The sequence below is a fragment of the Orcinus orca genome, chromosome 3 (assembly GCF_937001465.1).
Source record: "Orcinus orca chromosome 3, mOrcOrc1.1, whole genome shotgun sequence".
Classification (NCBI taxonomy): Eukaryota; Metazoa; Chordata; class Mammalia; order Artiodactyla; family Delphinidae; genus Orcinus; species Orcinus orca.
Genome location: NC_064561.1, coordinates 17,775,333 through 17,788,429, shown reverse-complemented (window position 1 = coordinate 17,788,429; position 13,097 = coordinate 17,775,333). Strand labels below are relative to the sequence as shown.

General features: G+C 55.5%; 1 protein-coding gene across 9 annotated transcripts in view; it reads left to right on the top strand.

The window, feature by feature from the left end:
• Positions 1-13,097, top strand: part of RASGEF1C (RasGEF domain family member 1C) — a 97,404-nt gene that overhangs the window by 62,574 nt on the left and 21,733 nt on the right. For all 9 annotated transcript variants that reach the window (XM_049707665.1, XM_049707667.1, XM_004284052.3 and 6 more), the window contains 5 exons: positions 2,312-2,494; positions 2,666-2,788; positions 3,983-4,120; positions 10,670-10,870; positions 11,951-12,025. In XM_049707665.1, coding sequence (XP_049563622.1) covers positions 2,312-2,494; positions 2,666-2,788; positions 3,983-4,120; positions 10,670-10,870; positions 11,951-12,025 — 720 coding nt within the window. The remainder of the gene's footprint in view (positions 1-2,311; positions 2,495-2,665; positions 2,789-3,982; positions 4,121-10,669; positions 10,871-11,950; positions 12,026-13,097) is intronic.

Sequence of the window (13,097 nt, the reverse complement as noted above, 5' to 3'; positions counted from 1 at the left end):
CAGTGGTACAGTCTCTCTGCATGCCTTGGCTTGCTTATGTCTGCCTCCCAAACCCCTTGCCAGCTCTGAGAGGTCCTGTCCATCTGCAGCCACTCCATGCATGCACGCATGAATGCACGCATGAATCAGCAACAGCAGGAGACACCAGAGACTGCAGCAGGGGGCCAAGCCCATCCATCCACTGATAATCGGGCCAGAGCCCAGCTGGCAACAGGATGGGTGCTTGGAGGTGGGAGGGCAACATCAGCCACCCATCTGCTCTCTGGGCATCCCTGTGAGTCATAATGGTTCTGGCCCCCAGCTCCACACAACCCCTGACCTCCAGTGTAAACTTGCTGCTTCGGAACAGAGCTGGGTCCAAGCCCTGCCCCCTTCCTCGTGTGTCCGGCCCCCCACACCCGGCCCCCATACCAGGCCAGACCTGAGGTGCTCTGGATGCTTCCCAGCTCACCTCTTGAAGTTGTGGCATCCTGGCTTCCCCAGAAAGGCCCCTCTGCAGCCCCTCTCACATTGTCTGACGGACCACCCTGAGCTACAGAGAGGTTTCCAGAATCGCCTCCACCTCCACTACTGGCTCATCTTTGAGAAAACTGGGATCTGGGACAGGCTACAGGGAGGAGGTGCCAGGTGTCTGGCAGGAGAGAGCGGACCTTCCTGGCCTCAGGAGCTTTCTGTCTAGTGGAACTGGGCTCTGGTTCTGGGCTCTGGGTGTGCGGCAGAGGCAGCGCTCACCCCAGAGTTAACCACCATTCCCTTCAGGGCAGCCCCCGTGTGCCCTCATGTGCAGCAGCTTTCCCACTGGGATGGACAGGAGACAATTTTGTGAAATTTTAGTTTCATCAACTGAAAATTGAACACTTACAACTTTGCTGGAAAGGTGAAATACAGCTGTGGCTGTCCCTAGGGCTGGGACTGTCCAGGCCGCTGTTCAGACTGGTTCCCGCACCCTCCCTGCACCGTAACCCAGTCGCTGCATGCCCTAGGGACGGCCCTTTGCAGGGCTGCTTCTGATCCCCAACATCAGCTTGGACTCTCCAAGTCCCTCTGTCTTTACTTTCAGGGCCAGGTCACCAGGAGGCAGAAGTCAGAAACAGGCTGGGGCCAGGGTCTGCCATGGGGGCAGCAGGGGTGAGGTGAGAGGGGCAGTGGGGAGGCTGCTCCCTGTAAGGCCCCTGTGGTGAGCCTGCAGGACTCCACAGTTAAGGCTGCGGGGGCTACTTGAATGTATGGAGAGATGGTTACGTATGGGAGCTGGTTAAACGTATGGGAGATGGTTAAACAGTCACAGGCTTGGTCAGGACTCGCTGCCACAAGTGCCCCAAAGGCTTCGTTCAGGAAGACTGGCCAACAGGCATATGTGCAGAGCCCGAGGGAGGAAGCACTGTCCAGTGCACACTCGTGGACGGGTGCCTGCTGCAGGCCAGGACCTTGACTCAGTGCTGGGTCAGAAGATATGTGTGCTGTGGCCCCACCTGGAGGAGGTCTGGCTGGAGACCTTTCTCTATACCAGGCACCAGCAGCACCCCAAGCACTCCACAATGCTGACAGGGAGAATCTGCTGATGCCCACCGGAAGTCAGGCCCAGCCTTGAGGGGTTGCTGCAGGGAAACAGGGAAGGTCCCACCTAGGGGGAGTCACTTCAGCCACGTGCAGAGGGATGGAGGATTGAAGATGGTGGGAGAGCCTTCCTGCAAGGGGGGAATAGCTGGACAGGTCAGTGGGTCCTAATCACAAAGAGCCTGGACCGTCATTTGGCTACACCTGAGAGAAACTCAAGCAGGCTCATGTGATGGAGCAGTCCACAGAGCAGCTTCTTCGGGCACAGCAGGATCCAGGGCCTCACCCACTGAACTCAGGAATGTGCTCGCTTTCCTGGCTCCTTGAGGGACAGGATGGTTCCAACCGTGCCATTCCACTGCTCAGGGACCCAGGGGAAAGAGCTTTCAAGTGCCACAGAAGTTCTAGGATTGCATCTGAGCCCTCTGGTTTGGATCAGGTCCACCCCCGACTCATTCTTGTGGCCAGCAGCAGGGCAAATACGTTGATTGTCTAAGCCTGGTCAAAAACAACCTTCACTGTGAGTAGGAGTGGATACTGGAAACAGTCAGTCCCTAAATGGCTAGGAATGATAATGGAAAAGAGATGATTCCTGGGGATGCAGTGGCTATGGGGTGGGGGGATCCCTCCCTGGCAGCCCTCCCAGGAGGTGATCACTGGGCTCAGGTGGGCACAGAAGAGCCTATGGGAGTCAGGGCCTGCCCAGCCAGGATCCCGGGGGACCAGCAGGTCCAAATGCCCCTTGCCATTGCAGGTAGGCATGCCCCGGACACTGAGCACCTCCGACATGGTCACTCCAGGCAGCCTCGGCCCACCCCACCCTGAGCCCACGGATGGTGAGCAGGCCGGGCAGCCCCTCCTGGATGGAGCTCCATCCTCAGCCTCCCTGGACACCCTGATCGAGCAGCTGGTGCCCAAAGCTGACTACTACCCTGAGGTGGGTGATCCACCCAGTGGGGAGGAGGGGTAGCAGACTGGGCTCTCTTCCACCAGGCATGGGGGAGACAGCAGAGCTGGGGCTGGCTGGGCCTGGGGGTGGAGTAGGCTGGGAGGCACGTCCTTCCATGCCCTTGTGAGCACATGCTGCCTTTCTCCCATATCCCCCCAGAAAGCCTACATCTTTACCTTCCTGCTGAGCTCCCGCCTCTTCATCGAGCCCCAGGAGCTCCTGGCCCGGGTCTGCCACTTGTGCATCGAGCAGCAGCAGCTGGACAAGCCAGTGCTGGACAAGGTGAGAGGCAGGGCAGGGCCGGGGGCCTCCGAGTGTACTGGGTCTCCCCTGACATGCACTTGTGAATCAACCTCTTGGAGAGGTAGCAATTGCTCCCGTTCTCCTGACAAGGAGCCCACAGGGGGTTCTGACTTGTCTGAAGCCCAGAGCCAGAAGGGACAGAGTCAGAACCTTTAACCCCAGTGCTGTTTTCCAATGCCCTAGGGGAGCCTTGAGCTCACACAGCCCAAACCTGGGCCCCCAGAGCCCCATGAGTAGATCCCCATCTGTGGCCTGGGATGGCCCTGCCGTGCCTGCTGGTCTCCCTGCCCCCAGCACCCTCTGTTCCACCCTTTCTTCTTCTGCGGGTCCACTGTTGGCTCAGCCTTCCCTCGGTTCCCCATATCCTTTCCTCTGTCCCTCGCCATATCCCATGGGCTACAACTGTCTATTTATACATGTGTCAGTAGGGTTCCGCTGTCCAGTGATACAAACCCAGTTTCAACGGGCCTAAGGCAAAGGGACTTTACTGGCTCATATAACTGCGAAGTCTCAAGCTACCACTGGCTCCAGGGACTAAAACACCATTAAAACGTGGTCTTTCTCCCTAAGACCCCTTGCTTTGTTTACCTCTGGCCAGCCTCACTCTGGCTCAGGCAGGTTCTCTGTACGGTGACTGATGGCCTCCGCGGCTCCAGGGTCATGGTCTACCCTTCCCAATCCTGTGGAAAGAGGATCCTGATAAATAAAAGCCCTGATCTCATTGGCTTAGCTTAGGCCACATGCCCCTCTGTGAGCCAATCACAGTGCATGATGGGGGTGTGCCATGCCCTGATTGGCCAGCACTGATCTGGGCACACTCCTGGAGCCCTGGGTCAGGATCAGCTGGGAAGGAAGGAGAGGGAGACCCCACAGGAAAACAGATGCTGTCACCACAGAAAGGGAGATGGGACGACTGGCAGTTACAAACAAGAGATGACCCCCATTCCAAATGTGTGTCTGTCCCCCTCTGCTTTGCTGTGGTCAGCCCCCATCCCCATGTCCCGTCTCTGTCTCCTGGCACAAAGTAGGCACGAGGCCCACCCCGCCTCAGCCATTGCTGCTGCCCCTCGGACAGCCCAGACGTGCAGTGAGTGGCTGAGACAGTGGCTGCTGTGACCCCCACCTCCCAAGCAACCCTCACCAAATGCAGACGACCCTCGGATTGCCTTGCAGGCCCAGGTCCGGAAGTTTGGCCCCAAACTGCTCCAGTTGTTGGCCGAGTGGACAGAGACGTTCCCTCGGGACTTCCAGGAGGAGTCGACCATCAGTCACCTGAAGGATGTGGTGGGCCGCATCGCCCCCTGTGACGAGGTGGGCGAGCCAAGCGGGATTCTCTTCACCTTGTCTACACCCTCACACCCCAGATCTGAGCCTGTTCCTGGGATGGCCTCAGGGTCCTCATCTCCCCACCAGCACACTGCAGCCCCTCTAAAATCAGCCCCTTTCTGCCCCATCAGAGAATCAGGCACTGCAGAGCTGGCAGGGAGAGCAGGCCTCTGGTTCCAGGCCTGGTCTCTTGACCTTTCTCCTGTCCTGCTCTCATCAGTGGCATCAGATGGCAAGTGAAGGGCTCTTGTGGCTGCGTGGTCGGGCCATAGGTCAATGACCCATTAGGCTGGCCTGGCAGAACCCTCTAGCCCAGTGGCTTGGGAGGCAGCCAGTGTATTGGGCATCTGGTGCCTCTGCACCCCACACCCTGCCCTGCTCTCCCAGCTGCATTACTCTGGGGAAGGCACTTAAAGGTGAAAGAGGAACAAAACTCCCTACTCCCTACCTCCCAGGATTAGGGTGAGAACACTGAGGGGGAGTGCACGTTGCTCGCCTTGGGAGGAGACTGAATGCGGCAAGCTGACAGCTAGTGACATGCCCCACAGTGGGTCTGAACACAGAGCCAGCCAGAGCCAAAGGAGAACTGCCAAGGCAGGCTGGGCACCAGGAAGCTGTAAAGTCCAAGGCCTAACTGAGGCTCAGAAAGGGATGCCCTGCCCTGAGGTCATTTCACACAGCCAGCAAGTTAGTTGTTATGAGAGCTCGGTGAGATGAGGGTCATCTCCTCCTCCTCCTTTGCATCCCCTGATCCATCTGGGGATTATAACACTTGGCTTAGGTTGCAGCAGAAAGGAGACTCAGGGAAGGCTCAATGATTGGATGGATCAGGAGGATGAAGCAGGAAGGGGAGATGCTGACTGACCGGCTTGGTACATAGTTGGCTACTTTGATGGATGAGTCGAGGGGGAAAGAAAGATGTTTGGGAAGTTGGGTAGGCAGGGAGATTTATGGGCTAAGTGGATGTGGAGAGATTGATGGAAAGAAGTGGAGGAGAAAGGTAGAAATGATAGCTAGGTGAGTGGGTAGATGGATGACTAGATGGATGGGAGGGTGAGTGGGTAGGTGGATGGGTGTGTGTGGGTATGAGTGGGTGGGTGAGAACATGGATGGGAAGGTGGGTGTGTGGATGGATGGATGGATGGATGGATGGATGGAGCAGAGGGTATGTAGTGAGATGAGAGCCCAGTCCTCTGCTTTATCTCTCTCCCCTGCCACAGTAGGCCTTCAAGCAGGTGAGGTCTAAGCCATTGACAAGATGGATTATCTGCCCTTATCAGGCCTGCCTCTGCCATTGGCAGAGCAATTTCAGAGGCAGACCCTGCCATTCTGGCCACGGTGGCGTGGGATGGGTGTAAGTCCTGGGCTTGTTTCCTTGAGAAGCAGTGCCTCCTCACTGAGCCCTCAAAAAATCTGTCAAGACTGTGCCGGGAAATCTTTTCTAACTACCCAGTAGATGAAAATAAGATACAGCCAAGACCTATGAATGGGCTATAGAAAGCAGTCATCCACCAGGTGTGGATTTTCAAAGCAGAAATAACTCATTCGGGGCATTTCTCATTCCTTCCCTTGGAATCCAATTAGGTGTGCTGAGTGGTGAGAACTGGACCTGGGATTCCCTAGTCTCCATGCTACCCACCCAGGCTCAGGCCAGGGGTGCCCCATGTGTCTTTGTAATCCCCAAGTTGCCCTTCCCCAGAAAGCACCTGCTCCAAGGGGATGTCCTGTAGGTGCTGGTTTCCCTCCCCTGGATGCTGCGGGTGGACTGCAGGCTGCTCCCCTCCCAGCACAGGCACAGTCTCAGCTGGGAAAGGAGCTGGTGAGCCCTGAACCAAACTGATGAGGCAGGGCCCACAGGACTCAGAACATGAGGTCAGGGTCAGACCTTCTGAGCTCAGATCCCAGCTCAGAAACCACAGCTATGTGACTTTGGGCAAGGTGCTTCCCCTCTCTGAACTTCAGTTTCTTCATCAGTCAAACAGAGACGATAACTGCTCCCACCACACAGGTCTGCGGCAAAGGCCCTGAAGTCACGTGTGCTCGTATTTCAGCACTTGATAAATGTGAGCTATGATGAGGAACAAATTCTTTCCAAAGTTCAGGCACATGGGGATTATTTTTAACTTTTTTGAAACTTTTGTTATGGAACATTTCAAACATATACAAACATAGATAATAGTAACCATGAACTCCTGTGTGCTCATAGCCTAGCTTCAACAATTATCAACATTTTGCCAAACTTGTTTCTTCTATCCCCTCACACACTTCCCCTCCCTCCAAATTATGTTTTTAAATCATAGGCATTATATCTTTTGCTCCAAAAACATTTCAGAATCATCTTGTAAAAGATTTCTTACACAGAGATAGGATCAAGATAGGATGATATAAAGTGTTGTGCATAATACAATGAGATGAACACAAGTGTTTTCAGAACTGCGTGTCTTTGGGCAAGTTACTTAACCTCTCTGGACCTTAAATTAATTTCTGTAAGAGGGAAGATGATAAGCCCTCCCTCAAAGGGCTGTGAGGAGAACAATGCCGCTCAGGAACGTGGAGGAGGTGGTACAGGGCCAGGAAGGAGTGGGGCTTCCCCATCAAAGTGGCTGTGAAAGGTGACACCTTTCTCTTTCTTCCTGCCCCCCTGCCATTTCCTGGAAGCCTCATGTCCTCACTGTGCTCCCCACCACCTCTCAGTAACCAGGAACAAGGGGCTGGTGCGGCTCTGGGAAGGCCATTCTCTATGACTGTGGGTTCTGTGCTGCTCCAGTCCACCCTCGGCTCCCATCCTGGTAGGTTGGGCTCAGCAGTTACAGCTCAGGAAGACCAATGCCGAGGCTGAGGGAGACTGGGGGATCACAGGAAGGCATAGAGGGTCACAGCCCTGGTGAGGGAGACAGGACAGGAGGACAGCAGTGCCTTGGCCACACCCACTGGGCTGGCCAGAGGAGGCTGACGGTACGGGCAGCCTTCTTCGCTCTGGCCTTGCTCTCCCACTCACATGGCTGTCTACTACCTCCCGCCAAGGGCAAAGGTGGTGGACAGCTGACTCAGAGAACGAGCTGGCAGTGGGTGCAGAACTCCTGCCCGTGCAGGTGGGCTAAGCCCATTGGACATCAGCCTCGGGCTGGCTCAGGTGGGAGCTTTCAGGAACTTCAGAAAACAAGGGCCCGTACTTGTCTGGATGGAAATGGATCCTAATCACGAAACGCTCAGTCCAAGAGAACTTGGAGGCACCTGGAGAGCCATGGCCACCACCCAGGCCACTCTTGGATGGCGACCTCTACACTCACACTCGGCTCCGTGCATGCAGCAGGCAGCTCTGTGAGAATGACAGAGAAAACAGCCCAGTCCCCATCCTTCCAGCTCACGGGCGAGCCACTGGGGGAGAGCTGAGCCATGCTGGGTGCACCCTGGCGCTCGAATGTGGGCTCCTGGCAGTGACAAGGAACACACTGGCGTTCTCAGCGGTAGGTCCCTGGGCCTGCCCGGATTCACTGAGATCTCCCAGACGGTGTCCACAAGGTGTAGAAATCAGTGAGAGAATGAGAGGAAGTCAAAGAGAAGGTCAAATACCTTCCCCACATTCAGAGGGGGAACAGAAGATTCAGGAAAAAATCAACACATAAGCTTGAGGTTAACACTAAAGGAAAATTTTTAAATGAATTAGCACACAAGCAATGGCAATTGTTTGGAGTGAATATTGGTTCAATAGAAACAAGTCCTGCTAAATTGTCTGCATATTTTTAAAAATAGGGCCAGTGCCTGGTTCTATCAAACTGTAGCCACAGATGCACTGCATCCTTGACTTCAGTAGAGCTCTGAAGTCTGCCTTGGAGAGGCTGACTGTCTAGAAGCAGGTGAAGGCCAGTTTTATCTAATCAGCAAATATGTGTGGGCCCCTCCTGTTCATGCTGGGGACCAGCAAAGAGTGACCCAGTGTTGCCTTCATGGAGCTGGTACTCCAGTGAGAGGCTTGGACAAGGGCTGTGAAGGAAGGGCATGGAGCTTAGAGGGAGAAGGCTGTACAGGTCCTGCCTGGGTCATGGGGCAGGAGGGACAAGGGGTCAAAGGGATCGGGGAGTGGTCTGTGTCTGGAGCACAGAAAAGAGGAGCAAGGGCTACATGGAGGCCATTGAGCATGCCCAGAGCTGACCTCAGGGCCTCCAAGCCATGTCAGGCTTTTTGTCTTTGCAAAAGCAGGGAGGCAATTTAGGGAAGAAGCGTGGAGTGGTCAAATGTGCATTTTGAACAGAACACTCTTGCTACAGGGTGGAATGGAGAGAGGCTGGCATGAATGCATGGGGCCCACTGAGGAGGCCACTGCAGCCACCAGGGAAATGACTATGGCCTGGACCACATACACTGTGGTGGACGACAAGCATGGAAATGGAAGAAAGCAAAATCAAGAGGGTTGGTGATGGCCTGGAGGGCCTGAGGGAGAAGGTGGTTTGAGGATGGCTCCACGTCCAGGTGCCTGATGCCAGTGCTCCGTTCAGCGGACAGGGATGCAGGTGGAAGAGGCAGCCCTGGGGAGGAGAGCATGACTTCTTGCATGCACCAGGTCCAGGTGGCCCCTTGCCCACATGGCTCTGGAGATCAGAGGAGAAGGTTGTCTGCACACGAATACTAAACGACACTCTGCACATGAACCAGAAAACCCAGGAATGAAGTACAGAGGATGGTGAAGAGAGGAATAGACAGAGGCAGGAGGAACCCAGCATGCAATCACAGTGCAGACAGACAAGCCTACAAACAGCCCAAGGCAGGAGAAACTGGGGAGCTGAGGCAAATACTGCCTGAGAAACAGCCCCTGGCTTTCATGACAGGAGGTCCTTGGTGCCAGTGAGAGTTAGTCTGGTGACAGGAGAGGAGGCAGATGGGATGGTGGAGGGTTGAGTGGGAAATGCGGGATCTCAACAGCCAGTGTAGCCACCTCTGGGCTGGGTAGCAGAGAGAGGTGGGGGGCTGGTGGAGGTGTTGGGAATCACCAGTGACTGTGTCACCGGGGCTGGCTCTGACTGGACCTAACTCACCATCTTCCTGGCACTCAAATGAAGACCTGGGAGGCAGCATGTGTGCTGACCACACTTTTGGATACAGCAAAGCTGAGACGGGTTGTTCCTTCCACTGGCGACAAAGGGAAGACCTGGACCTCAGTTTACCCACACACTGCCCAGCTAACCCATGGGTGCCTTCTGGGTCTGCCCCCCACGGCTCTGGGAGTTAGGGTTAGTGTTAGGGTTTGGGCTTGGGTTCGGGTTTCCTGTGTCCTGAGGGCTCTACCACAGCTGCCCTGGCCACTCCACAGAGAAGCACTTTCATAAGGGGCTGGGATGCCACCTCCATCACCAGAGCTCTGGGCACCAACAATGCTGGACCTCAGTGCTCCTTTGAGCCCCATCAGAGACTTGAGGAAACACTGAGGTCCCCCAGGCAAGCCCTACACCCTACGCCCCACCTGCAAAATGCCTCTGGGTTTGTGTGCATGAAGAATGTGCACTTTTTCTATCTGAAATTACCTGGCAGTACTGACTATCCACAACCTTCTTCTGAGGCCTCTGGGACCAGGCCCCGCTGGGAACCTGTCTTCCTGACACCTTGTTGTTGGCAGGAGTCCAGGCCCCAGATGCCCACTGCCACTCCCAGGCCAGCTCCTGGCTCAAGGGGGTTGAATCCACCTCTGGGGGAGCCATTTGCTGACCAGTCGGGGGCCTGTTCTGTGGGCTACTGACCAAACCTTTGGGAATGTGTGGACCACTTGCTCAGTAAACCCAGCTAGTCTGATGCACCTTCCTTGGAAATAGGGGTCTCTGAGGGGCAATAATCAGTTTCCCCATGGGGTGGGAGGGTGGTCCCTGCACCAAGCCCAGCATCTGAGCTGCATGGTGAGGGGCTCTGTCAGTACAGTAAATGCTTATCAAGTGTCCACTGCATGCCCAGAGCTATGACACAGAGAGGTTAACGCAGACTTCCCTGCCCCTGCCGAGCTGTCATTCTGCAGGGGAGTAAACAACCCCAATCGTCTCTTGCAGTGGTCCCATAAGGAAGTCACACAGGGTGAGCTGGAGACAGAGTGCCAGGGGCAGAGGATGAACAGCAAGGCTGGTCAGGGAAAGCCTCTCTAAGCTAGGCCTGGGAGACAGGAGGGGACCCCCACTGAAGCCAAGCAAAAGACTAGCACCCAGGGCAGGGCCCATTCCACAACTCCCTCCTCTATCCCTCCACCCCCTGGCAGTCCCCACCCCATGCTGCCCCTCTCCCCAGACAGCTGGGGGGGCTTGCACCCAGCCACTCCCCCTAATGTGTGCTCTTCTTGGCTCCCACTGGTGATCCTGCAGCCTTCTCCCCAGCCAGCCTTGACTGTAGGCCCCAAACCCAGCCTGCCCTGGATTGGGTCCTATTTCAGGGTGGGGGAGGTGCAGGCACACCTAGGAGCAGCCCATCCCTGACAGCTGGGGAGCCTGCCTGCCTCACCTATTAGATATGCGGAGACAGGTTTCCAGGCCTGAGCACCCTCTCTCTACCCTCCTCCAGGCATACCGAAAGAGGATGCATCAGCTCCTGCAGGCTCTGCACCAGAAGCTGGCGGCTCTGGGCCAGGGGCCGGAAAGCCTGCTGGGCACTGACAAGCCCATCTCCTACAGGAACAAGCCTCCAGCCTCTATCCACAGGGAGCTCCTCAGCATCTGCAGTGACCCCTACACACTGGCTCAGCAGCTGACCCACATAGAGCTGGTGAGCAGGCCCACACCGCCCTCCACTCAGACCCAGAGCCTGGAACACTGAAAATAGCCGGCCACCCCCCAACTCCCCGTCTTGTACCCCACCTGGTCTCAGCCTAACCCAGGGCCTGAGCCCATCACATCAGGGCCACCCAGGCATCTCCAGAGGACCCTGACTCTGGAGCAGTCTCTCACCACACCTGGGGCGAGGAACAGGAAGGCTGGAGGTACCAGCCCTGCCCAACTTTGACCTCTGGCCTGCCTGAGAGTCCAGGCCTGGGACAGAGGAACTAGGTTCAGATCCTGGCTCTGACACCACCTGATGTGTGATCCTCCCACATCCAAGGCCTTCCCCACCCGGGCCTCGGTTTTCCCCATCCAGGACTCACACAGTCACACTGTACCCACCCCAGCTTTCCAGAGAAGCGCAGACAGGCCTTCCTGTGTGGGAAAGGGATGCCCTGGCCTAACCTCCAGTATATTGGGCTCCTTGTACATGCAGAGGCCAAAGGGGCCTGCCCCAGAGAGAAGGGAAGCTGGGGAGTAGGGTTCTTTTCTTTTAAACCTCCATCGTTTATGGCACCCTTACTGGTTTCCAGGCATTATATTCAAGAGTTACGTGCACTATCTCATCTTCCCACCACCTTACCAGATAGGTGCTATTATTATTGTCTTTTCACAGTTGAGGAAGCTAAAGCCAGAGTGTTTAAGTGACTTGCCAGAAGTCACACAGCAGAAGGGACAGAGCCAGGATTCAATTCTGACCCAGACCCCATGCTCTTAGCCATCAGGCCTACCCTGGAGGGAGCAGGTCATTTCAATTACCCGATTCCGAGCCTGGTTTCCTAGGTATCACACCCTACAAGCACTCCCTATGGAGACATTGACCCCTGCCCCCATGAAATACAGCAGCCCCTGAGCATGGGAAAGGAGGGGCTGCCCCCTTCAAGATGGTGCTAAGCTCTGTGACAACCCAGAACAGGGCTGTAGAGGCCCGGTGAGAAGGGCAGCTGGGCCCATGCCAGGCCCCCAGGGAGCATCCCTTCCCCATACATTTCCCATTTTCCCAACTCCTTTTCTGTCTCTGGTGCAGGAACGGCTACAACACATTGGACCTGAGGAATTTGTCCAGGCTTTTGTGAACAAGGACCCTCTGGCCAGCACAAAGGTAGAAGGCCCTTGGACGGACTGTCCCAGCAGTGACCCCTACTCACCGGTCCCTCTGGGGGATCCCCGGAGCATCAGCTGAGCCAGCTTCGGAGGGACCAAGGGCAGATGGGCTTGGAGGGGTCGTGCCCACTCCACCCATGCCCCTAGCCCAAGGCCATCACACCCCAGCAGCCCTGAGTCCTGGGGAAGCCTGGGAGGGCAGAATGAGCCTGGCCGGGTCACCCACCCAGCGAGGGCGGAGTGGCGGTCGAGGAGCAGGAGCCCTGGGTGGGTTAGAGGGTAGAGGTTCGCACGGGGCCCGCTCCAAGACCCCATGTGCCCTCCCGGTGCTTTGCGGTGGGCGCTGATGCCCTCTAGCGGCCACCCGGGGTAACGCGGGCTGGTGCCAGCTGCTCAGGGAAGTTAAGGGCATGCTCTTCCCTCTGAAGGTGAAATTTCAGAGCCTGCCCCTCTCTCTCAGAGCCCAACCAGCAGTTAGCCTGGTGCTTATCAAGGAGTTAAATCCGAACCAGAACTGGAAATATCCTGTCTTCTGCCCTGGCACCTAATAAAAGAAGAGAAACCTGAATATGCAATTGCATTTCACCTCTCGGATAAGCAAAGATTAAACATTATGGGTGTGTATGTGCAGGGAAAGGGACCGTCTCATACACGGCTGGTAAGGGGTAAAATTGGCACAGCCACTTTGGAGAGCAGCATGGCAATAGCATCAACACTTGAAATATACACTCTGGACCCCAACTTTCCACACCTAACAATTTACCCTGCAGATATACACACACATGTACACAAAGATGTATGCACAAAGATATTTGGGATATCTTTCTGTGCTTTATGACCAAAGGCTGGAAGCAAACTACCTTACCATCCACAGGGACTTGATTAAACATTATAATACATCCATACATAGAATGCTATGCAACTATTAGAAAAAGAGTGACTGTAAGAATGGAATAATCACCAAAGGTCCATTGTTGAGAAAAGAAAGTAAAGTGAAGAGCAGTGGCAAAGAGTATGTGACCATCTGTGTAACAACAACAGATAGGAGGGTGCATGATACATATCCCCTT